General features: G+C 43.3%; 2 protein-coding genes across 4 annotated transcripts in view; one reads left to right on the top strand and one right to left on the bottom strand.

Annotated features, from left to right (window-relative positions):
• GAB2 (GRB2 associated binding protein 2) overlaps positions 1-18,906 on the top strand; it is a 249,075-nt gene extending 230,169 nt beyond the window's left edge. For all 3 annotated transcript variants that reach the window (XM_003764621.4, XM_031961521.1, XM_023499682.2), the window contains exons 4-10: positions 5,301-5,899; positions 9,233-9,312; positions 9,792-10,056; positions 10,371-10,461; positions 11,724-11,826; positions 13,283-13,408; positions 14,549-18,906. In XM_003764621.4, coding sequence (XP_003764669.1) covers positions 5,301-5,899; positions 9,233-9,312; positions 9,792-10,056; positions 10,371-10,461; positions 11,724-11,826; positions 13,283-13,408; positions 14,549-14,692 — 1,408 coding nt within the window. In that variant the 3' untranslated portion in view covers positions 14,693-18,906. The remainder of the gene's footprint in view (positions 1-5,300; positions 5,900-9,232; positions 9,313-9,791; positions 10,057-10,370; positions 10,462-11,723; positions 11,827-13,282; positions 13,409-14,548) is intronic.
• Positions 18,907-21,118: 2,212 nt separating this feature from the next.
• USP35 (ubiquitin specific peptidase 35) overlaps positions 21,119-25,887 on the bottom strand; it is a 79,485-nt gene continuing 74,716 nt past the window's right edge. The window contains exon 16 of the mRNA XM_003764615.3: positions 21,119-24,280. Within this exon, the coding sequence (XP_003764663.1) occupies positions 24,107-24,280 (174 nt within the window). The 3' untranslated portion in view covers positions 21,119-24,106. The remainder of the gene's footprint in view (positions 24,281-25,887) is intronic.

Genomic DNA, 25,887 nt, shown 5'->3' with positions numbered 1-25,887 from the left:
TTCTATCTACCTTCTCCCAGATCTATGTGATTCTTATTCATCTTTCAAGGTCCATCTCAAATATATTTCCTCCATAAGTCTCTCCTTATTTTCCACCAGGTAGAAGTCATCAGGCCCCTTGAAGTCTTACTGCGTTTTCTTCTACCTCTCTCTCTTAATCACTAATCTCACCTATCACATCTTACTATGAATTATAACATTTGGAAAAGGAACCTTAGGGATCACCTAGGCCAGTGATTTTCAGCAGTTTTTTCCCCTTTGGACTTCTTTCCATATCAAAAAAAAATGTTCTATGAACTCCTAAGATAATTTAATATACTTTTCATAATATTCTACAGTTGTTTAATGCTAAAGGATCTTTAGTGCAAAGTCCCTGCTCCATCATCATGAACTACCAAGGAGTTCACGTAAAACTACATGGGAACCATTGGTCCAGACAAACCCTTTGTTTCCAAAAGAGAAAACTGTCTTATTTACAAGCAGCTTGGTAGGAAAGAAAGAATATTGGACTGGGAGTAGACCTGAATTCAAATTCTGCTTATATTACTGACATGTGATCTTGAGTAATTCCATTCATTTCATTAAGCCTAAGTTTTCTTTTTCTCCCTGTATTCATTATTTTTAAAGTGCTTCTATACAAAAGAACATTTTGTTGAGGAACTGAGAGAGATACAAAGTTTGCATAACTCGTGGTCTTTGCCTTCAAGCAGCTTACAGTTTAATAGGGGAATAAAACATAAATGTTGATGGCAATAATGCTCAGTACATGGAAAGGCTGTGTGGAAAAGATGTAGATTTGAGTTGGACAACCTAGTTTCAAATGCTGGCCTGCTACTAAAGCGATCAACTTTTAAAAGTTAAATAAAATTTTCTTTTCAATTTAGAAATGTTTTTTCCTCTTTCCCTCCAATCTCTCCAACTCCAAGTTAAAAAAAAAAAAAAAACACTCCCATAACATGCATAATCAACACATTTCTGAATTTTCCACCTTGAGAAAATATGATTCATTTTATCCTCTGAGTCCATCTCCTCTATGTCAATAGATGGGTGAGTCCTCGAACTATAGTTGGTCTATTGCATTGATCAGGCAAGTCTTAATTTCTTTATTTTCCATTACCCACCCAATCAGCTGGCCCTGAGAAAACTTTATAAAACCATCAAGGGCTATATAAATATCAGGTACAAATGTAAACCCTTGAGGCAACAAAGCACAGGGGATAGAGTGCTGAATTTAGAGATTGGGAGACTTGAATTCAAATCTTCCCTCTCTAGGGGATTTCTCCTGTCATGGTCAGGAATGAGATGGAGATAAATCTCTAAACTGATGGAATAAATCATTCTCCTAAAAAATGTAAATTAGTACCATGAACAACATTAGCTGCTATGGCAACTTATTTATCACTATCTATCATCTACTGTTTACTAGAGACAGCTAGATGGCACAGTAGATAGAGCACTGGGTCTGGAGGCAGAAAGGCTTCAGGTTTGGCTTAGGCAGGGCACTTAACCTTTATTAGCTCCAATTTCTTCACTTATAAGAAAGGTATAATTATAGCACTTACTTTTAAGGGTTGTTGTGGGAATCAAATCACATATTTGTAAAGCTCTTAGCACAGTGCCTTTCCCATAAATCCTTCCTTGTTCTCTCCCTCTCTTCCTTCCTTCTTTTTTCTCTCCTTTCCCTTCCTTTCTTCATTTCTCCTTTCCTCCCTTCTTTCCTACTCCCTCCCTCCTTTCTTTCCTTCTTCCTTTTCTCCCTTGCATCCCCCCTTTTCTAGCTATCCTGTATTCTTGAGTGGATTTGTATTCCCAAATTTAGTGGCTTAGGACATGGTGAATTTTCAATAAACATGCCCTCTATCTAGCATTCTGGAGGTGCTTTGTTGGTGCTAGGTTTTTCTTTTTTTCTATCCAAGGGCAGAGAGGGCTTGCCGAGTCCTGTCATCCTCAGTGCTGTTGGTGCCTTGGGCGTGTCACCAGGGAGAATGCTATTACTGCTGTCAGTGATGGGTGCCAGACATTCTCCACCCACTCCTTTTCATCTGCAGGAGCTTTTTCCTAAGTCAATAAGTTTAACCAAGTGATTGTCCAAATAGCAACCTGGGAACACCAGGAACACCATTTGGGACCATTTGGGAAAATGCCAACATGCTAATATAAGTCAACTGTGGGTGGATTGACCCACATACCTCGATGGTTATGTTTATGTGGGTTTGTATATGTCTACCTGTGTGTGTCTGCTTATCTCTTTGTACATATTTGTTTATGTCTCTGTGTGTATGTGTATGCCCTGGATGTGTCTGTGACTGTAAATTTGTCTGATTTTGTGCATGTATATGTACATTTGTTTGTGGCTGTGTTATACACAAAAATAATCATCAAGATCTTCAAGTCATCCAATCCAAACAATACCTAAAATGAGAATTTCTTCTCCATCTTCCCAGCAGTCGGTCATCTAGCATCTATTAAAGGCTTTCCATCTATCTAATAAGACAGCCCATTCCCTCTTTGGTCATCAGTAATGATGAAGATGTTTTTAATCCTTTTATTGAGCCAAATCTGCCTTTGCAGCTGAACACTCCATCCCACCTCCCACCCCGCCATAGCTCTAGCTCTGCTTTGTGGGATCCTACAGAACAGAGCGATGCTGCTTCTTAATGGCAGCCCTTTAGGTGCTTGGGGTACGTGGAAGTATATGTCTCTGTTGGTGGGTGGGCAAAAGGGGAGAGAGAGAGAAAGAGATGGAGGGAGGGAGAGGGAGAAGGAGAAGGGTGGGGACAGAAATAGAGATGAGGAAAGGAGAGAGAGAAAAACAGAGACTTCAGAGTGCTGCTGAAAAAGACCTTATTTTATTGAATAGTTCTACTTAATGAGATACCTCTAATTCATTACTTAGTAATGTGGTTAGAACACTTCTAGGCCCACCAGTTCAGAAAAGAAAAAAAAAAGAGCATTAATTGTTGTAGTGATGGATGAGTAAGCCTAATCCAGGTTATCTGGGTGAGCAAATCCCAAATTGGTTTGTGGAGTTTACTTGGGAAAATATGCTAGTCTTTTCTGGAAATATCAAATACTTAATTGGACATTTTAGTTTTATTGATAAAATTAACAAAAATTCACATTCACATATGAGATATTTTAAGATTTAAAAAGAATTTTATAAATATTATCTACTCTTAACAGCTCTGTGAGATAAGGGCTTTTGTTGTTTCCATTTTACATATGACAGACCTAAACCTGGCAGAGTCATACATCCCACCTTCACTGTTCTAACCAGAAATTATACATGGACCAAGCTAGATGTAGAGAGCTATAGCTTAACAATACAGCTTCCAATCCAAGTTAGTCTGGGTAGCGTATGTGTGTGTGTGTGTGTGTGTGTACTTCTGATTCCCTTACCCTTGTATATTATATCTTCATCATTTGTGTATTTGTGTTTATGTCTTCTGTGTCTTAGCTGGTATGTTCCTGTGTTTATATTTCTCTGTATGTGTCTACGTTTATATCTGTGAGCATCTGTCTAGGATTTGGAAAGGGAGAGCTTGTCCGGGGGTGGGGAAGGATTGGGATCACAGCTGCTCACTCCTCTGCCTTGGGAGAGGTGCCAGGTCAGAAGAAACTGAACGATCCCTTGGTGTAAAAGGAGATTGCCCCCTGAGGAGAAGGTTGGGACAGATGCCATCCATGGCCCCCTCTGGCTCTGAGAGTCCAGGATTCAGTTCCATGGGGACTTGGCAGCTTCTAGACTCATAGCCCTTCCACCCAACCCTGATGATGCCCAGGAACCCTGGCTGTTTTGCTCTCATTCACTCCATCTCTAATTCCACCTCATGACTTTGTGTTTGAGCACTAGCTGTCCCCTATTCCTGGAATGACATACTTCCTCACGATTTCATCTTCTGCAGAAAACCTTTCCTGATCCCATTTTTAAAATTAAGACTTATTTTTCTGCTCCTTTTGTGGTTCAGTCATTTCAGTCATGTCTGACTCTTTGTGACCCTATTTGGGATTTTCTTGGCAAAGATACTGGGGTGTTTTGGTGTTTTGTCATTTCCTTCTCCAGCTTATTTTACAGATAAGGAAACTAAGGCAGATAGACTTGCCTGGGTTACACAGCTAGTATCTGAGACCATATTTGAACTCCTTAAATGAGGTCTAAAACTCTGTCACTGCACCACCCAGCTGTCTGAACTCATTTATTGTTAATCCCTTTGCCTTCGAAATCACCTTTATTTATTTATTTATCTTATTTTATTTATATATTATGTATATAAAATATATACCATTTATATTTATCTTTATTTATCTGTATCTCATGTAATGAGTTCTTTACATGTCGTCCCTTGCTTAAGTACATTGAGGGTAGAGTCTGCTTTTGGCTTTGTACCCCTGCATTTAGTACAGTGTTTCAAACATCTGAATACTTGTTGACTCATTGACTAAAAGATAAATATCAGCTTTTTCTTGTATTAATACAAATCAGCAGAAGAGAGGTGGGCAAAGTATCCTCTGAAAGGAGGAGGAGGAAGAGTTCAAGGGTGTGTGATTCTTGTAGAGAAGCAGTCTTTGTGGTAGGAGGGGACTGCAGAATGGGCTGTCTCTAGGGAGCATGAATTCCCCCATCATTAGTCCTTTTCAAATAGAGGCTGGATGACTTCTTGTGGATGTTGTAGGTGGTTGGATGCTCATGGACACTTGGACCAGAGACCCTAGGAGGTCCTGCCCAACCAAGAGACCATGTAAGGTTATGACTTTTAGCAGGGATGGTTTCCCAGAGGTGGGGGGCATTTGGACCAGCAGGGAGCAGTGAGTGAAGGAGGGCATGAGGGAGGGATTGCGTGAAGGAAGCGCAAGATCAGTGAATAACAGTTTTATGGTTTGCCTGGAGCTGATGTAATTGTGAGATTAGACCGGAAGGATGTGTTTTCCCTTGTTCCTTTCCCTCAAAACCCCAATCTCTGGATCCAAGGATCATAGATTTAGTCTGAAGGGGTCTGAGCGGCCACTGAGCCTGACCGCTGCATTTTATAGACAAGGAAACTGAAGTGATTTACCCTGGATCACATGATGCTAAGTGTCTGAGGCAGAATTTGAGCTCGGGTGTTCCTTCAGGTCCAGTGCCCCGTTCACTCTGCCATGCTGTGTTTCATGATGGGGGGACTAAGGCTGGCCCAGGGCTGTGACTTGTCCGTCCGCATGGTGGTAGGAGAGTCAGGATCCAAATCAGGAGTTCTGCCTCCCGTCGGTGGTCCTTTCTCCTCCACTGCCCTCTCAGCCAGTGCCCTCTTTCTCCCCCTCAGGAGTGCCAGCTTCTCCCAGGGCACCAGGGCTTCCTTTTTCATGAGGAGTGACACGGCTGTGCAGAAGCTTGCCCAGGGGAATGGGCACTGCATGAATGGCGTCAGTGGCCAGGTGCACGGCTTCTACAGCCTGCCCAAGCCCAATCGACACAACTCAGAGTTCCGGGATAGCGCCTACGACCTCCCTCAGAGCCTGGCCTCCCACCCCACCAGCCACACCAAGGGCAGCCTCACCGGCTCCGAGACAGACAACGACGAGGTGTACACCTTCAAGACTCCCAACAATACCCTGTGTAGGGAGTTTGGGGACCTCCTGCTGGACAACGTCGATGCCCCCGGAACCCCACTCTCAGCCTACCAGATCCCCAGGACGTTCACACTGGACAAGAACCATAATGCCCTGGCAGTAGGGCCCTCTGGGGACCCCTCGGTGGCTCCCCCACCTCGGCCCCCCAAGCCAGGCCAGGCAGAGACTCCCCGCTGGGGCAGCCCTCAGCCCCGGACCCAGAATGGAGAGAGCAGCCGGGTGGTCTCCATCGCGGCCACCATCCCTCGACGTAACACTCTCCCAGCGGTGGACAACAGTCGTCTCCACCGAGGTGAGTAGCGTACCCAACTGGGAAGTTGGAGGGAGGAAGGGAGAGGCTCGGGTCCAGGAAGAATCAGGAGGGCTGGAGGCCATCTGCCACCAAACCCCCAGGGAGTTGCGGGCATCTGTGGGCACTTTAGGCATAGGTGCCAAGTGCTGAACCAGGCAGTTTCTCTCTGATTTCTTCTCCCTCCCCGGTCCATTCGATCAGTGTTTATATAGAACCTGCTGTGTGCAGAGAGACCACTGAGCTTGGCTTGGCATTGTAGTCACGGTCCGTGGGACTTTAGACACATCCCTTCGATCTTCCAAGCCCAACGGACTCCATCTGTGAGATGGGGACCATAAAGCTAGAAACTACCCACCTCCCAGGTTGGGAGAACTCTCTATGACTGATTAGCTCTGTCTGAGCCTGGGATTTTATTGGCTCCCGAAGATGAAGCTCCCCCTTCCAAAGCAGATCTCTACCTGGGCTACAACTTGTAGTCTCAGAGAACTGCCCGGGTGCCCTGTTATCCTGACTACACAGGCAGCCCCCATTTCACTAAACAGATCACCTCTCAGGGTTATTCTACAAAGACAGTAATACACACTGTCTGCCTTCCCATGTATTTTAATAGAGGATTTTATAGGAGAATCATAGGATCTTTTAAAGTTTTTATGGGACTTTATAGATCCTATGGCTCTATATGGATCCTAAAGATCTTATGATTCTCCTATAACATACCCTGCAGCAATGTATGTCACAGCCTCTTTATACCCTGGTAGATGATCTGTATGACTCGGAGGATCTATGATCTAAAGTTGGGAGGGATCCCAGGGACTGTATAGTCCAATCTCAGTCATTTTGTAGATGAGGAAACTGGGATAAATGGGTACAATTACTTACTCAAAGTCACCCAGGCCACATCATCCTGTGGCAGAAAAAGTCCATTCATAGTGGCCAGAACTCTAGAGAGAAGTTTGGCTGTACACTTGCTTGACCTGGATGGCTCCTAAGAGACAGATACATCCTACCTACAAGCCTGGCCACCATTATCTTATGGTAGGAGAGGCAGAAAGGAAGATCTGTATTCAAGCCCTATTTCTGACACAAATGAGCTTTGATCCTACAAGAGCATAAGTTCAATTTAATAAACATTTATTAAACATGTGCTATGTGCCCAGCATTGAGCTAAGCTGAGGTATTGATCTATATTGGTAAAAAGGATTTTCCTTTTCTGGGAATTCCTTAAATAGGTGAAATCAGAGGCTTGGGTTTGGTCCAAAATTCAGCTACTATTTACATTAGCTTTGTAATGGAACCAGAATAAATTTTATTGCCTTTCAGATCTTACAGATGAGGAAATTGAGGACTAGAGAGTTTAAATGACTTGTCCAACTACATAGTGAGTCAAGGGCGAGTGAGATTTCTTGACTTCTGACTTAGTACACCTTGAACTATTGGACCATCAACCAAAATAGACTGAAGTCCTTTTGATAGCAGCCATTCAGTCAATCTTTATTGAATGAGGAAAGACTTTGTCAGATTGCCTGTGTTGTGTATAGAGCTAAAAAAAAAAAAAAAAAAAAAAAGACAGTCCTTGCTCTTAAGAAATTTACTATCCAATTGAAGAAAAAGATTCAGCTATGAAGTAGTAGAGGTTATAAGATGGAGCCTATGTATGTGATGTTGACTTTTAGGTGCCACAGGATTTCATAGGAGGAAGCCAAGACAAATCAGAGAAAAAAGAATGATAGGGATAATGATGTAATATCATTACATGATAACAATTCCCATTTCTCCAGTTTAAGATTTACCTTGCTCTCTCCTCCATAATCTCATAAGGCAAAGAATGCAAGTGTTGTTATTTTATCTCACATTTTAGGAAACTTAAACTCAGAGAAAGTGTGACGTTTCACTTAAGATAGTGTCACTGTCAAGAAATGAATTTAGGGGAAAAGAGGGGGAGGGGGAGGGAAGGGGGAAGAAGGAAGAAAGATAAAACAAAAAAAAGTAAGGAAGGAAAGAAACAGAGAGAATGAAAAGGAAGGAAGGGAAGAAACAGAGAAACAAAGAAAAGGAAGGAAGGAAAGAAACAGAGAAAGAAAAGGAAGGAAGGAAAGAAACAGAAAGAAAGAAAAGGAAGGAAGGAAAAACAGAAAGAAAGAAAAGGAAGGAAGGAAAGAAACAGAGAAAGAAAGAAAAGGAAGGAAGGAAAGAAACAGAGAAAGAAAGAAAAGGAAGGAAGGAAAGAAACAGAGAAAGAAAGAAAAGGAAGGAAGGAAAGAAACAGAGAAAGAAAGAAAAGGAAGGAAGGAAAGAAACAGAGAAAGAAAGAAAAGGAAGGAAGGAAAGAAACAGAGAAAGAAAGAAAAGGAAGGAAGGAAAGAAACAGAGAAAGAAAGAAAAGGAAGGAAGGAAAGAAACAGAGAAAGAAAGAAAAGGAAGGAAGGAAAGAAACAGAGAAAGAAAGAAAAGGAAGGAAGGAAAGAAACAGAGAAAGAAAGAAAAGGAAGGAAGGAAAGAAACAGAGAAAGAAAGAAAAGGAAGGAAGGAAAGAAACAGAGAAAGAAAGAAAAGGAAGGAAGGAAAGAAACAGAGAAAGAAAGAAAAGGAAGGAAGGAAAGAAACAGAGAAAGAAAGAAAAGGAAGGAAGGAAAGAAACAGAGAAAGAAAGAAAAGGAAGGAAGGAAAGAAACAGAGAAAGAAAGAAAAGGAAGGAAGGAAAGAAACAGAGAAAGAAAGAAAAGGAAGGAAGGAAAGAAACAGAGAAAAGGCAAGAGAGAGAGATGGAAGGAAGGAAAAAGAAAAAATAGACATAAAAGATCGATTAATTTTCTTCATGGATAGATTATCAGCTCACATATATCTAACTTACGGATAGTATGAATGAGTATCCTGACAACCCTGAAATTGTAAGCACATTGCATAAATAATCATAAATTTATTAAAGTTCAAATGACATGATATAAGTAAAGTGTATCTGAGCCTATCAAAAAGCCGGCTTTTATGACTGAATGTGAGATGCAGGTGTTACCATTGTTTTTATTGGGAAGAGTTTAGCAATGAAAAGGATGTCCTTTCTGCAAAAGAAATAAACAGTAGAAGAAGCCAAAAAAGAAAAAGAAACAAACTTGGGTTTCTCTCAAGACTCAAAGCCCAGTGCCTTTATGCCACACAGCTCCAAGAAGACTTCATGGGGGGTGTCCAACTCTGAGCTGAGACTTGTGACTTGTAAGACATTTGGGCGAGAGAGTGACTCAGGGGAACCTGTGAGTGTTGTTAGGATAGAGATGATTGGAAAGATAACAGTGGAGTCCTGAGACAAGTACATACTAATCTGCCATCTCTGTGTCATAGCCTCTTCCTGTGAGACATACGAGTATCCACAAGGTGGCCAGTCTTCAGAGTCTGTCAATGATGGATTTAACTCCTTTGTGGTAAGTGGGACCAGCTGGCTCTAATGCTTGTTTCCCCTTTCCCTTGGTCCTCCATGCCTGACCTCGACTCCAACTTCTTAAACTATGGCTTGTGACCCCAATGGGGTCTTGTAACTGAATGTGGAGGTTGTGAAATTCTGAAATATCATCCTTTATAAAAAGGTGGGAGAGTCTTTTCTTACCCCCACTCTGTTAAAGCTTTGGAGCTGGAAAGATAAATAAGCAATTTGCATATGGGTAATTTCATGATTTCCTTTTTAGTTTAATATGTGTTTCATTTTTAGGAATGACAATGAAACCTTTATTTAACTTAAATCCTTCCAGTTTACAAGTCCATCTCTTCTTGTTTTTTGGACTCAGGAAAGAGGTTTTCTCTCTACCTCCTGGAGATGATCAGTCACACAGGTTTGAACCTGTCCTCCCTCTTTCCCCTCTTCCCCCTCCAGTGACATTTCCTGTGTCTCTTTTTTTCTTTCTAGACAGGGAAAGCCGCCATAGGACATACAGACAGCTCCAATTCAGAAGATAATTATGTGCCCATGAACCCCGGGTCCTCCTCCCTGCTGGCCATGGAGAGAGCTAATGACAATTCTCAGAGTGTCTACATTCCCATGAGCCCTGGGCCTCATCACTTTGACCACCTCAGCTTCTCCTCTTCTGCTTTGCCTGTCCATCGGGGGCCAGGGCGGGGGGGTGAGATCCAACCTCCCCCCGTCAACCGAAATCTCAAACCTGATAGGAAAGGTGAGGATGGATACCCCTGGTACTGTTCTTTCTAAGAAGTTACATTTTCACAGTAGTGAACCTGGAGTTTTCCTAGCTGGGATGGGGTTTGGTGTTGAGCAGAGAGAGCAATGGCCTGAATGAGATTCTCTTCTGTTGCTCATTCTCACTTGGACAAATTCTCAGTAAAGATAATGAACTCTGCTCAAGATGTCTCTCCACCTATAAAGTGCATTGGATGAGGTCCCCTTCCTGCTCTAAAAATCTGCCATCCTTCCCAACACCAAGATAATATCCTTGTCTCATTAACCGCCCTCTATTTCTTCTCATTCCAGCAAAGCCTACTCCTCTGGACTTGAGAAACAACACCGTCATCGATGAGCTTCCCTTTAAGTCTCCAGTCACAAAGTCTTGGTCTAGGGCAATGTGAGTGGGTTATGGGTCAGGGCACTGAAGAGGAGGATGGTGGGGCAAGGGAAGAAAGCTGAAACATCCAGATTCCAGTCCTAGTTCTGTCCTTTCTTTGTCTTTTACCTTCCCTATTGTCTCATGTTCTCAGTTGTTAAAAGGGAAAATAAGAGAGAGATACATGGCCAGTTCATGTCCCTGGTCTGCTAGAAAGGGTTGTGTATATGAAATCACTTGAAGAAAATACAAAGTGTCCTGTGCACAGTTTGAGGATGAATTGAGTTCAAATGGCTACGTTTATATGTCGGGGGCTTTGAGGATAAATAAATTCAAATGTGTTTGTTTGATGTTTATGCCAGTGATGCTGCCAACAGTTCACATGGATATAATACTTGACATTTCAATAATGTTTGGCAAATTATTTTTTTGGAACCAAAGTTTAACTGAATATTAACAATAATCATTCAGTCACTGGATTGAAAAATAATGAATAAAATCGGAGGGTTAGATTAGGTGCTTTCTAACATCCCTCTTCACATGTAAGATTTTGTAATTCAAATGTAGCACCCTTTAGCCTTTCCCATATTTAGCATGGTTGTCTTTGAGTGATAACTGTTTAATTCATGGCCTAAGCACCCATGTTCCTTGATTACTATGCAAGTATCCTCTTTCTCTTGTAATTTTTCCAGGAGTCCCCTGATCTATAATAATCAGTGTCATCTAGATAGGGTACTTGAGATGCATAACACTGACTATCAATATTAGTGTATTCCTCTCTTACTGTCTACTGCACTCCTGTTGGATGTCCAAGAGCAGAGGCAACATCAATTCAAATCACCCTAAGATTCTGTGATGCAAAGATTTTAATATTTAAGATTGTATGATTTAAATTATGAAAATGAATTCTGAGATTGTTAAATTCTAAAATCCTAGCATTTTGTGGTCTTCATGTATTAAGGAATAATGATTCTAGGAGTCTTTGATTCTAAAAGGACCAGAATTTAAGAATACCTTGAAGGACCAATTTGTGTCATTTAACACATCTGATCTTTATAAGTACCATAATATGTTTTATTTCTTTCCTTATTTGAAAAATCCTTTAAGATGCTAATAATAAAACTTTGTCTTTAGAATGCTTAATTACAAAAGATAAGGGAAAAAGCCTTGACATGTGAGTTAGACGTATCAAAGCCTTATTAAGCTTAAATATCTTTTAAAAGGCATCATTAAAATGCTTGGCCCTTATAGTGTTAACTGTATCTTCCTCTTTACATGAACAGTCACACCTTCAATGCTAGCTCTTCCCAGTCCTGCCGTCCTGTCTCTACCCAGAGCATCACCAGCACCGATTCAGGGGACAGCGAGGAGAATTATGTCCCCATGGTAAGTACCATTGGGAAGACAGTGTCTGAGAGGGGACCAGGAAAGAGGCACATTCAGTGCAGCAAGGTAGATGGCCTGATCTGGATGTCCTGTATGGATGCTGTGATGCTGGTGGCCATCATAAGGATCCAAACAGTCAATAAAGTGTTCACCAAATTTTTAATGAATGTTTGCTTTGTACAGAGCCCTGTGCTGGGCACTAAAGGGAATACAGAGGTGTGGGAAATGCCTTATTACCTCAAAGAGCTTACAATCCATTGGGGGGTGGGGTGAGGATGAGATATGCAAATAAATAATTTTTATTTTCAATAAACTTCACAAGTTGGGAGAGTTGGTGAGGTCTGGGGGAATGTTCTAAGTTTCTCTTGAGTGCTTCTCCAGACTGGGAATAAGGGTCCCAGGCCTGGAAAGTGACTTCCTTCCTTAGAACCAATAAGAGTTTGGCCTTTGATGCCTTCCAGGGTCCTTCTAGCTCTGCCATTCTGTGTGCAAAGATCCTTTTCATCTTTAACATGCTATATTTTAAGTCCCTACCAGCTCAAATTGCTTTGCAGAATGTTATGTAAATCCCCATTATTGTTTATTATTATTATTATTATTATTATTATTATTACTATTCTATGTTGTAAGGTCTCTTCCAGTTTTAATAGTCAGTCTTCTTTAATTTCCTTTGGTTCTGATCTCCTTGATTCTATGACTTGAGGTTGGACACCAAACGGTCACTCTTGAACTGTTGGTTAATAGAAAATTATGTGACTCCCAAGGTCCCCTCTACCTTTGTCATTCTCCGTCCTAAGGTCTTTTTCATTCTCTCTTTCAAGCTCCCTTCCAGCTCGGGGCACGAATTCTAGAGCTGAAAGATCTGATGCGTAATATTAAATGACAAGTGTATTAGAGTGTTCCACAGAAGGGCCTTCATCTTTCAGTACTTCTGGGATCTGGGACCTCATGGGTGCTGGGGATGTCTTTCCTCCTCCCTTCAGCTGGCAATGTAATGAAATGCTGATGGCAGAAAGATGATCCTGTGGATGAACTTCTCTACTGGTCTTTAAATAATGGAGCCTGCCAGAGAATTTGCTCCATTGAAAGAGCCTTTCAGAGCTGGGAGGGTGGTGGGGCAAGAGAGGGGAGGGGGGCAGGTGTCCTTCCAGGCCATAATCAGACATGACAGGGAGAATCAGGTCCTTTACTTGGGTGGGAGCAGCTAATATGTTTAAATTTAATTTCCTTGTACTGAATTGATTTATAGAAGATTTCAGGGCATTTTTTTTTCTTGCAAACAAAATGATTGATTTCCCCCCAACCCTCTTTCTTCCTTATTTCTCTCCCTTTGAGTCCTGCCTGCCTCCCTCCATTTCTGGTCTAGGAGTCAATCTTAGAGGGAATTTTTTTTTTTAGGGAATAAAGAACTCCTTAATTGTTGATGCTCTTTTCCACCCTTATTTCCCTGTTACAGCAAAATCCTGTGTCAGCATCCCCTGTTCCTAGTGGCACAAACAGTCCTGCTCCCAAGAAAAGTACAGGCAGTGTGGACTACTTAGCCTTGGATTTCCAGCCAAGCTCACCCAGCCCCCACCGAAAGGTACCAAGAGGGCAAGGGTCTCAGGGACTGGCTGGGCCATCATGTTGGGGGAAGGGTAAGGAGGCAGGGCAGGGAGTCGGTGTGCCATCAGCAGAGCACTATGGGCAGGGAAGTAAACTTCTAGTCAAATAATAATCCTTTACTTTATGTGAGGTTTGCTTTATGGGCTTCTGAATTACTTTCTTATCCAAGATCTCATTTGATCCTTACAACAGTCCTGTGATGAAGAGGCTGCACTGTCCTGCTCATGCATCCCCATCTAGTGCAATGAATTACTCAGATCCCAAGGGTTCAAACATGCCATCCATTTAATAAAAGTACACCCTGGTAAAGGCAGTTCCTGAGGCCATCTAAGAAGTTGAGGAAGATTTCTTGGAGTTTCAGGAATTCCCTGCTATAGTCCTGAAAACTGATTTCATATTTTTCTTGTCCCCAGGAAGGTTCCATTTGCTCAAGCTGCCCCAAGTCTGCACTATATTTTCCTTGCCCACAACAGTCATAGGTGGTCCTGATGGGGATGGGGGTAACAGATGGGAGCTCATTCACACTTCCTTCCTTCCACCAGTGCCCCAGCCCAGAGAGAAGCTTGTGGGCCCATGGCAGTGGTTGCCTTGGAGGCTCTCAGCCATCCTAGGCAGCTATGGAGTAGGGACCGAAAGCTAGCCTGACTCACACAAGTTCTGGTTCTGTGATCCTGGGCAAGTCATTTAACTTTGCAGGGAATCAGGCAATTTTCTTAGACCCTAATTTGTAGAGAAGATAGTGACCTGCATTGGTTAAGTTAGCCCCTTTCTTTATCAGGAGTTCTCTGTACCAATGAAATGATATTAAAACATATATAGAGATGAACACACATATAAAACACACACATATAAACATATGTAAAACATATATATATATATATATATATAGTTAAAACGTAATTAAAACATATATACACATATGTATGGTTAAACATGTGTATATGAGTGTGTGTGTATGTGTATACATACACACACACACACACATATATATATATCTGTAGTTAAAACAATCAGCAACTAAGCATCAGCTGAGGAAAATGAAGGGGGAAGTTTCTGCTTGGAGGAAGGGCAGTCTGCACCCCTGGGACTTATGCTGGTTTGTGTTTCCACTCCACAGCCATCTACATCATCCATCACATCAGATGAAAAAGTGGATTACGTGCAAGTGGACAAGGAGAAGACCCAGGCCTTGCAAAGCACCATGCAAGAGTGGACAGATGTCCGGCAGTCCTCAGAGCCCAGCAAAGCGGGCAAGCTGTGAAGGGCAGGGCAGGCCCTGAACCCATGGAAGGGGTCTTCCTGTAGCCGACTTCTTCCTGCTTCCCTTCTTCCCTCCTTGGGGTCCCTGAACTGCTCCTTGGGCCCAGCCTTTTAGACTCTTTCTCCCGAGGCCAAAATGGGGGAGGAAGTGCTTGAAGGGATGGATAAAGCTGTCTCTCTGGCCTCTGGGCACCAGCTCAGGACCACACCTTTGAGCAATACTGAAAATGCCCAGAATCTACCTGCCCTTGCCTTTCTCCTTCCCAAGCTTTTTCTGAAAAGTCTCTGCCGCTGTCTCTAGCTCCCTCTCTCTAGGATTTTCCTCTGAGCCAGGGTTGGCTGTCTTCCTGGGGATCCGGAATTCAGAGCCCCCAACTCACTCTGTCACAGCCTCCTGCTCCCTGACTTCCAGCCTCTCTCTCAGTCTTGACATAATATGTTTAAGACTCTACCAGCCTGTCCCTATAGGCTGGGGCACATTTTCCAAGAGAGAAGAAATGGGGACCCTTGGTTAGAGGTGGCTTTCTTGGTAGGGGACCCTTGCCTTCTCTGTTTGGGGAATCCCCAGAAGCAGGGAGATCCCCTTCCCCAGGTCCAGGGCCTGCCTGTCTTGGCCAAGGAGGCTGGTTCTAAGAATAGAAAAATCCCAGCACCAGGGAGCAGGGATTTGGCTGATGTTTGCAATGTCCCACCTCCAGAGAAGCTGCTTCCAGCAACCCAGGATGGGGAGAAGCAGAATAGACTAAGGGGGGGGGACTAAAGATCAAGACCAAGATATCAAGCACCTGGATGCTGTGGACATTAAAACTACAGACTTGTGAGCTTTGATGAGTGTACCGAGGCTCCTGCTGGAATGGAGAATCCCTGCTCAGCAGGAAGCCGCACCTGTAGGCATCTTGGGACTATAGCTAACGGGGTTCCTTTGTACACTTTGGAGGATGGGACTCTGGGGGATGGAGTGGACATACTGTAGGCAAGAGGACAGACCCAGCATTTGGATGTCTGTAGTATTAGAAGGGAACTGGCTTCCCACTGGAGTGTGCAGCTGTGGGAGGGAGAATGTAGTGAAGGGAATGAGGCTGATGAAATGTAGGAAGGGGGTAAGGGAAGGAAAGCTTTTTGAGGTTAATGAAGAATCTGAGGTACTTTATGGGAGTGGATTAATATGGATGGAGGGTAATGTCACATGCCCAGTTAAAATGCACCAGGTGTGTTTTTGTTAATGTTGTTGATGTTATGTGAATGGGAGAAATCCATTGGGGAAAGGTCGTCATGGAAGAAATGCAGCAAAGGAGACAATGGATGTTACATGGAGAAGAGGAAATGTAGATGGGACTGATGTTGTGTATGTAAGGGAGATGTGGGGTTTGTAGGAGTAATTCTGTACAGGGGATCTGTACAGGTTTCAGAGATTGGGATGAAATCTATTTCAAGGTCAAAGCTGGATATTTTCCCTATGTCCATTCTCAGGAAAAGGCAAAAATCCTCAAAACCAAGCCCAGAATTTTTTTTTGGCAGGGGGGAAAAGGAAGTCTTCTGGATACATGTCAAAAAATGAAAGATCTTAAGAACAAGTCTGTGTTGCACGCATGTACGATGTGCCTCAGATTGGGCCCAGGTGGGGTGGGGGAGGTAATTAGTCTTCTCCAGGGGTCCACTTGGTTTGCAGCTGTGATAGAACAGTGTTCTTACAGGGCTTAGGAGCCAGAGCTTTCTCTGAGAGGCAGAGAGAATGGGTTACCTAGTGGTGATGATGAGTTACTCCTCATAAACTCAATTATTTGTAATTTTCATAGGATTTGTAGCTGGACAGGACCTTTGAGACCATCTAGTCCAACCTCCTTACTTTACAGATGGGAAATCAAGGCCTAGAGAAGTTAACTGTCTCAATATTCCTCCTGAAGTCTGAGTGCTTTTCTTACTTGCCTACACAACTGTATCTTTCAGGACTTCAGGAGAATAGCCCAAGGGATCCCCCAAAAGATGAACACACACACACTTTTCCTCTCACACCTTCCTATTGGCCAGGACACTATGAAATAAGGGCCAAATCTAGTCGAGGAAAAGGATTGAAAAATAGGGGAGCCCAACACCTAACACCTCCAGGATACCCAGCACCCCAGGGTATTAGCTAATTTGCAACATACCTCCAAGGCTTCAGGTCCTTAAATCAAGTACACATTATCCTTTTGTGCCTCAGTTCCCCCATCACAAAAATGGGGTAAAAGGAACCTACCTCGTTGGACTAGGGTTGAAGCTGAGTTGACTCTGAATGGCCATATCGTGGCCTGTTACCTCTAGGTTACTCCTTTCCCTGTCTTACAGCGTCAGCCTGGGAGCCTGTGCTTAGGAAGGGCAGGGAAAGGCTCCTTCCTTGTTCTTAGCTCGTACAACTTTGTCAGAAATGGAAGAGCCGAGGGTCCATTGTCTGGGAGAAGAAAGCAGAATTCTGCGTCACGATGCCGAGAAACACTGGCCTCTTCTTTTTCCCTCCCCAAATTATTTTAATATGAAAGTGGAAAAAAAAAAAGCCAAATGGCTAGTTGTTAATCAGCTCTCAGTCCTAACTGTATTTCCTGGTGGCTGCTCAGCTCTGATTGTGATTAAAGGTTGCGTTCTCCCAAACGTGTCTGGTACCCACTTTGAGAGGCCCCGAATGGGGAAGCCCAGGAAAATAAGGGATTTAGACTCAGAGGCCTAAGGCCCTTCAGTTCAAACATTCTGCCTGAGATACTCTGCCATAGCACTGGGTGGTAAAGGCATGAGCTTTGCTGGTGCTAAGAGAAAAGAGCGAGCCTGTGACCATTGTTTCACCCAATAGATAAGGAGGCTCCCTCCTGGGAGCACCTGTTCTGACTCTGAGACACACCAAGAAAGAGCAGCAAGCCTTCCACTAGAAGAACCTTTCTGCTTTAAAGAAAACAGCTGGGGACAGTATTTAGGCTATTTGGGCCTGAGCTGTATTGATGGCCTGAGAAAACTCCATTGTCCCCCTCCAAGCCTTCACTTGATGAACCAAGAAGTTGTCTTTCTCTTCTGATTTCAGCGGCACCCCACAGCTACCAGATTTGGAGTTTTGTGGCTACTCTTTCCTCTTCAACTTTCACCTCCTCCCCACTCCCACAAATACACAGAATGAGGGCTGGGCCTTGGGCCTTGCTTGACCTACTGGTGAATCACCCTCAGGCTGGCCTTTGCTGTACAGCTCAATGCAGATTGCAGGAATTTATCCAGGGATTTGGATTTAGAAGAGACCATTTTTTTTTTTTTTCTATAAAAAGCATCTTCCTTGCACCTATTTCCCCTGGAAGGCCTTATTTATAATGGGTAATACAGATGTTTAGGGAGATGGAATATGTGAATAGAGAGCCACAGTCCTAAGCTCTGGCCATATCAGCTACAGTCCTTGGGATCAAGACAGAACAATGAAAAATGGCCAAGGGGTGGGAGTCAAGGAGTCATCCCCTCTCCCACCCAGGAGTGGGGTGAGGGGAATGGAGAATTACAGTGAGCCCTCAAAAAGGCCAGCAGAAAGATAGAAAAGTCCTTCTCTTCTTCCCCTGCTCCCTGCCCCTCCCTGGACTGGATGATCTCTAAGCTTCTGTTTGATTTTGCTGTAACATTCTTGGATTCTACAAAGAGCAGGAAGGATCCAAGAGATCTGAAAGACCATGACTTGTGGCTTTGGGGTAGGATGGGGATGACTGCAGAGGAACCTGTAGGATTGTCACCTAGAGGGCCGTCCCATAAAGACATACCCAGTTCTGCACTCGTATCTTTATTGGTGTTGGTGTCTGTGTCTTGAAACTTAGAACCATTTCCTGGGGTACAAAGGGGAAGGGATAGTGGTCTTTGTGGAAAACCTTCCCTGAATCCCCCTTCCAAAAAAGGAGGAGAAATGGATTGTAGTGCACTGTGTACCTGAGATGTTAACTGTTGAAAATGGACACGTTTCCTCAAATCGCTGTTGGTGGCCAATGGCCTAAATTATTAATTTATTCTTTTCCTTTAAAAGAAGATGAAGAAACAGCATTTGTAACATGTATTTATCCTGTAAGTAGGTTTTGAGGTTGGGGGTGGGAGGGGGAGGAGGGTGGGAAATGGGTTTAATGTAGCTAATGTTTCTGCCTTTGATGAAATATGGTACAGGCCCGGTGAAAGTGAATCCCCTTGTTAACTGCAGCAGGGCGAGAATAAAGGCAGAGAGAAATCTGATCCACTGAGTGAGTCTTTGTCTGATGCGAATGGTCGATGGAGGTTGAGGGCCCCAGCCACTCTCACAGAATAAGGCTCACAACTCACATGTCTAGGGTGCTTTAAGGTTCACACAAAGACCCTAGGAGGTAGGCAGTGCAAGAAGCATCCCCATGGTTCAGAGGAAGAGACTACAAGGCCAGAGTCGAGGTAATTTGCTGGAAGTCACTTAGCCAGGACATGAGCCTCATCCAATATTGCTGCTTAATATGTAGTAGATTATAAGATGATGGACAGAACTGGGAAATGACCTAAGAGGTCAATCTAGTTCATCCCCCCCCCCTTTTTTTTTTTTACAGTTGAGGAAACTGAGGCTGAGAGAGACTTTTTGAAAGGATTTGAAGTCTCAGAAGCCCCCATTTTCTCCTCTTCCTTTGTTATCATGGCTTTCCTTCCTCCCCCTTCTCCTTTCTCTCTCTCTCTGACTTTACTTTCAGTCTCAGTTCTGTGTGTAATCATCTTATCTCAGTGTAATCATCATCTCACCTCTCCAGCCTGTTAATTAAGTATTCATTTGTGTAATGCTTTATGTTTAGAAAGTACTTCCACAAACCAGTTGAAGGCAGGTATGTCAGTGATATCCCCATTTTACAGATGATAAAACTGAGGTTCAGGGGAGGTTTATTACATCTCACTGACCCCTCGTATTAGAGCCAGGAATTTTGACTCAAAGATAGTACTACTGTTTCACAGAAGAGGGCAGATGGGGAGACTGAGGCATTCCTGAACTCTTTTCCATTTTCCTTTCCCCTTCCCTTCAGCCTGTCCCTAATAGGGACAGTTAGGTGAGAATACAGTGGTTTCCACTGAAGGCTGGAGAAGAGAAACAGAGAGCTTTCCTTCGAAGTTAAAACCTCTAGTATTTCCTCAGTTCCAGTGGATAAGGAAGAAGGTAAAGGAGGAGAATAATTATACTGAGACTCTCAGCATAGTCTCATAGCTTAAATAGTCTGATTGTCCATTACATAGTCTGATTCCGCCATTCCTTGTTGTTAGATTGAGGGCATAGAAGAGCTTGAGAGGCAGTATGCTTTGCCTCATTATGAAGGCTTTCTGTAGAAGAACAGCACTGAGCTTTGAGCCTTAAAATGAGGGTCCTGGTGACTTGCCCGAGGTCCCCATCCTATCTCTGATATTAGCTGTATGATCATTGCTTCTGAATTCTTCTGATTCCTGTTCTAGAAAATGAGGGTAATATGGTTCTCACTCAGGATTGACCAACACTCCCTGGCAGGATTGCCATGGAGAACATGACAGAAATGTGCCTGGAAAAGACCAGCCCGCAGTTTCACTGCTAAGAATTTTGTTCCCTTTGCTCTCTGTCAGGAAAGTCAAAGAGAATAATTGCTCCCTCTGCCTGAAACCTAGGAGCACCCTTTCTCTTAAAACTTTACCCACCGTAGGCTGTACCCAATATTCTGTCTGTCACAGACCATCTACCTGAAGTCACCCCATCAGTGACCAGAATCAGGATTAGGACCCAGTTCAGGAATTCCTGGTCCTGAGTGTGGCCCAAATGCCAGCTCCAACTGGCCAGGCTGTGACGTCCCCCTCCCAGGTAACTTGGGCAAGAAAAAATAAAAATATGGGAAGGAAAGAAACAGTGATCTGACCCATAAGATCTCAAAACTGGTTTCAAATCCAGCTCTACTATCTGTGTGTGATCTTGGGCAAATTACTTTAGCCTCCAAGCCTGTTTTCTCCTCAGTAAAAAGACCTCAACTACTCAGCTGCAAGGCCCCTTCCAGGTTCCACTCCTATGTACTTCAGAGACTATTTCACTATCGGAACAAGAATTTAACCCACAATCCAATCCTGATACATGTTCATCCAGTGATCCTCTAGGTGAAACTGCCCCTAAAGCATTTAGCCCCCAGGCTCTTTTTCTCATCATCACACTAAGCCTGTGTACATGTCAGCCTCCCATCCCATCACCTCCCCCACTCTTCTATGGAATAGAAGATGCTTGAGGGCAGGAAGTTTTTGATTTTTTTTTTTTTAAACATGTTGAAGTCCAGCTTTAGATACAAGATCTCTCCTATATCAGACTTTTTGATAAATATTTGTTGAATGAAGCACTCATACTTACTACCTCTAGCCCCCTTTCATTCTGGGGCATATCCCCTAAATAGAGAAGAAAACCTGCTTGGTGAGCAAGACTGGGAACAACTTATCAAGCTGCAATGAAATCATAAATTTATTTTTATGTGTCACTGTCCCCAGGAAAGTAAAACCAAAATTGGATTGTGGGGAACTCAAGACTGGAAGGTAAAAAAAAGAGAACAGGATGCTTAGCATAGGGGAAAGATGTTCACAAAATTTATCCACACCCTTTGGGAGAGGAGAGCACCCTTGGAATCAGTGCCTCCCTCTGGGTCCATATGCCCTTCCCCTTCCCTTGCAATTACTCCAGCTCCAGACCTCCTCACTCATTTACCAAACAAAATCAGAGCTTGCCAGGCCTGTGACCTATCCCCTGAAATCCCACCTATTAATTTTGTTTGATGGGGCTTTTATTAGTTTGAGACTGGGTCCCCCCAACCTTACCAGTGACCTGCACAGAAGGCATGAACCTGCTGATCGGTTTCTGACTGAAGTCAGTTTATTTCTCCATAAGCAACTTAGGGGGCTGAGTGGGAGACAAGGATCCAAGGACAAGCTCACCCAATTAGTGCCAGACTTCCTTGGGCACCTGGTCAGCTTTATCCCTACTGTATCTCAGAAGCCCTGAGCTCAAGCAACCCATCAGTCTCAGCATCCTCAGTAGCTAGAGTGTCAGCTCTCCCAAAGGAACCCCCTTATTACTATGCTAAAGGCTGATGATGGCAGCTCAGTCATTCTGCACTCCAGCTTTTCTTACAAAAAAGGTTGGGAGATAAGGACAATGAAGATCAGAAGGGATGTGACTTCCTCAATGTTGCATATGGAGCAAGTAACAAAACTGAACCTCCAAGACCTGTATGCATATTAAGCTAATAATATAAAATGCTCCCCCATCTCCCCAATTTAAAAAAGAAAAAATACAAGGATCTTAACATGGGCAATTCGAATGGGTCTGATCAGGCATCATAGCAAACTGGTAGTGGGCACTCTCAGATCAACCCCTTGCTCAGCCTCAGTTTGCTCATCTATAAAACGGGAATTTTAAAAAGCCCACCACCAATGTGACTAGGAAGTTGTAGGGATAAACTGAAGCTTTGTGGTTTTAGTGAAAATGCTGGATCAGAGGATCTGGGTGTGAATCCCAGTTCTGTATCTTCTGAAAGTAATTCACCTCTGGTGATCTTCCTTTTCCCCATTTGTAAAATGAGATTGGACTAAGGTCCTTTCAGTGCTGACTCTCTTTGGTTTCCAGGGTCCCTTTCAGCTTTAACCCCATGGACTGGGATGGGAAGAGAAATGTAGCCATTACATCCCAAATGGAACCATTTGCTAGGTCACCACTACCCTCTTCTAGATGCAAAAGGCAGTGTTCTCTCTTAGTAAAATAAGTAGCAATCCTGGGGAAATCTGCCATATTTCAAACAGGGCCCAGTGATCCAGCCAGGCTGAATCTCCCCTGTCCTAGAGAAGAGGGTGGAGGGTTATAGAGGCGAGTGAGCAGGGTTATTCCCCATTAGACTGTACATCCAACTGGCAAAAACTGGTAAGGAATCCTGACTTTGTTCCCTTCTTGGGCCTCAGTTTCCACATTTGTAAAGGGGCTAGATTACATTTGTTCTCTTACAGCTCTAAATTTGATTGTTCTGTAATGATCCTATGTTTCCATTGGAATGAGTGAGTCAATTAAATTAAGTGCTCTGCTGAACATATTAGAATTAGAGAGGCTTAACCATCATTAGGTGTTGTGGACCCCTCTGGTGGTCTCGGTAATGCTTATAATAGACCCCCTTCTCAGGATCATGCTTTTAAGATAATTGAAGGAAATGCTGAATTCAGTGGTGAATGCAAATAAAGATGTGTCTGGGTTGGTTTTTTCCTCCCATCCAAGTTCATGAACACTCTGAGATCTATCCATGGAATTGTTGGTGGGGTGAAAGTGGGAAGGTCTGTGGGTCCCCCTGCACTAGAGGGAAAAAAAGGCTTCAATGACATCACACTCCCTCATTCAGCCTCCTCCATGCTCCTCAATTTTGAGAGTCCAGGGTATGTTATCAGGGAATGATGACATTATTTGGGAGTTGATAGAGAAGTCCAAGGAGAGAAGGAGAAAAAGGAAAGGGGGCAAAGGGGCAAATGCTCTATGATTGCAGAACATTAGAGCTATGAAGTTTTCTCCCCAAACCTGATCATGTACTTTTGTAATAGAATATAACTTACATAAACCAGGCCCGGGGGAAAAAAAAAGCATTTGTCTCTGACTGGCATGTACCGTATGTACTTGAGTCAAAGAATTATTACTGTAGGAAGCTGAAATAGCTGTTATCACACAGCAGATTTTCCAGTGGAATCAATGAGAACATTTGTTTATATGGCGTTTGAACGGACCTTTACGAGTCTTTTGCTTGGGTACTCTCTCAAGAGTCAGGTCCCGATGATCTAGTTCCTAGAACAAATAGACCAGAAGCACACGCTCCCATGGGCCTTAGGCTGGGCACATACCATTAACCTCTGCCTCTTCCCCTCAGAAAAGGGTCAGAACCTCCTCCTTGCATGTCCTTTCCCTGGAAGGTGTCGTCAGAGAATCTTGGAGCTTGAAGGGACTTCAGAGGTCATCTAGTCTAATTGTACCTGAATAGAAATCCCCTCTACAATGTCCCCAATGAGTGGTCATCTGCCTTCTGCTTGAATATTTCCCTTGATGAGCTCACTCCCTATGGAGAAGTAGCCTGCTCCATGATTAGACAGCTCTGATTGTTAAGAAGGGAGCTGAAATCTACTTCTCCTTAACTTTCTCCCATTATTCCTACTCCTGCTAGGAAGTTAGGGAAGGAAGAACAGGTCTGGGGCTAGGAAGTACAAGTCTGCTTCCTCTGCTTGAAGACAGGACCCAGTCCAACCTAAGTCCTCAGGGCTTGGGGAGAAGTTGATATGGTGAAATCTGAGCTCATCCCATCTTGTCTTGCTTAAAGAATAAGGGGCCTGAAGTGGCCTTGCAAGGGAAGGATTGTCAGAGCAGGCTGGGGACTAGGACGAGAGCATAGGACTGGGGTTAAGACCCCTAGAAGACAAGTCTGTGGAAAGAGCTGCCACTGCCTCCAGCTGCAGGGTCACAGCCTCCTGGGGAGCCTTCGTCATCCTCATCCTTGTCTTCATCAAAGTCCCTCCCCCAAGGGGGAGATTTGGGGAGCGTGGAGATGTAGGCTGATCTGCTCCTGGCCTCCTTTTCCTGCTCCTAGAGAGAGAGAGAGAGAGAGAGAGAGAGAGAGAGAGAGAGAGAGAGAGAAAGAGAGAGAGAGAGAGGAATTTCAGGCAAATGAGAAGGGAAAAACAGAAGCTTATGGTCAGGACTGAATATCAAGGATGACCCACAAAAGTGGCAAGTCAGGAATGTCACAGAATCAGAGCCATAACTGGGAGCTTTGGTGATGGGGCAAATACCCAAAAATGTCTCCTTGGGCAAACAATTCAAATTGTGCCTTCAAATCAATGTTATAATTTATTTGAAAATAACAAAAGAAATGATTAAGATAAATTCAGATGGATAGAAGGGAGCATTGTGACTCTAGCAACATCTCTGCTGCTAGAGTGCATGTGTTTGATTTTTGCATCTTTTAAATTTTGGTGCTTTGGGACAAAGCTCTGATCACCCCTCTTTAGTTATGGCTCTTACAGAATCAGAGAACACTATGAACATAAATTGAGGCCTTAAAGATGATCTGGTTCTCCTCTCATTTTAAACTGAGGACCAATGAAGAGAAGTGATTGCTTATGATTGCACAACCAGTTAATCACAAGGCCAGGAACCGACTTCAAGGAAAATAATTGTCTAATGGGAGGATTTCAGGTAATAGAGGAAAGGGAGGCAGACTCTAGTTACAGAAAGAGTCTATAACATACAAATGCCCCTGATTTCCCCAGAATAGTTTTTAAGTTATAGCAGAAAAAAACCCCAGGAAACCAAAACAGTAGAGAATTTATTTTCCATTTCTAAATTCCAGGTGTGTCCTAACCAACTTCTCAAGAGTGTAGGCCGAGGCTTAGATAAGCTGCGACTATAAAATATCAAGAATGAATGTTTAACAAACACACGAGAACTTGGATATCCAAGAGAGGGAACCTGAGGATTCCAGTGCTGGATAGAAGCATTGAGTGAATGCTTCATGTAGAAAACAAGAATACCAATGATCTGAGTGGGTGGGCAGAGAGCTGGAGGCACCAGATACTCTCAAGGTCACTTTCAGATTCCACCTTTCCCCCCAGAAACCTTCCTTGTTCTCAGAAAGGTGTGACAGGAAGGATTCTGAACTTGGACATAGAAGACCTACAAGTTCCATAACTGCCACTTATGGCAACTAGATAGAATAGTATAGAGCTCTGAGCTTGGAGTCAGGAAGACCTGAGTTCAAATGTGCCTCCAGCCACTAGCTGAGAAGCCTTGTGCAAGTCATTCACATTTCTACCTGCCTCAGTTTCCTTAACTGAAAAATCTAGTCTATAATATAACTTATATAATATAATAATCTAGGCAATAATAATAGCACCTACTTCACATGATTATTGTGGGGGTCACAGGATAATATTTGTAAAATGCTTAACACGAAACCTGACACATGGTAGATAATTAATAAATGCTTCTTTTCTTCTTATTTGTGTGTGACCTGTGTCAAACTACTCTAAGGCCCCTTTCTGGGTCTCGGTTTCCATGACTTGCACTCATAGATCACAGGAATATTTGTTGTTCTTTAGTCATTTTAAGCTGTGTCCGACTCTTCGTGACCACTTTTGAGGTTTCCTTGGCAGAGATACAGGAGTGGTTTGCCATTTCCTTCTCCAGCTCAT

Source organism: Sarcophilus harrisii, chromosome 3 (assembly GCF_902635505.1).
Source record: "Sarcophilus harrisii chromosome 3, mSarHar1.11, whole genome shotgun sequence".
NCBI classification, from domain to species: Eukaryota; Metazoa; Chordata; class Mammalia; order Dasyuromorphia; family Dasyuridae; genus Sarcophilus; species Sarcophilus harrisii.
The sequence above is the reverse complement of the archived record's forward strand: the minus strand, read 5'-3'. Positions and strand labels throughout refer to the sequence as shown.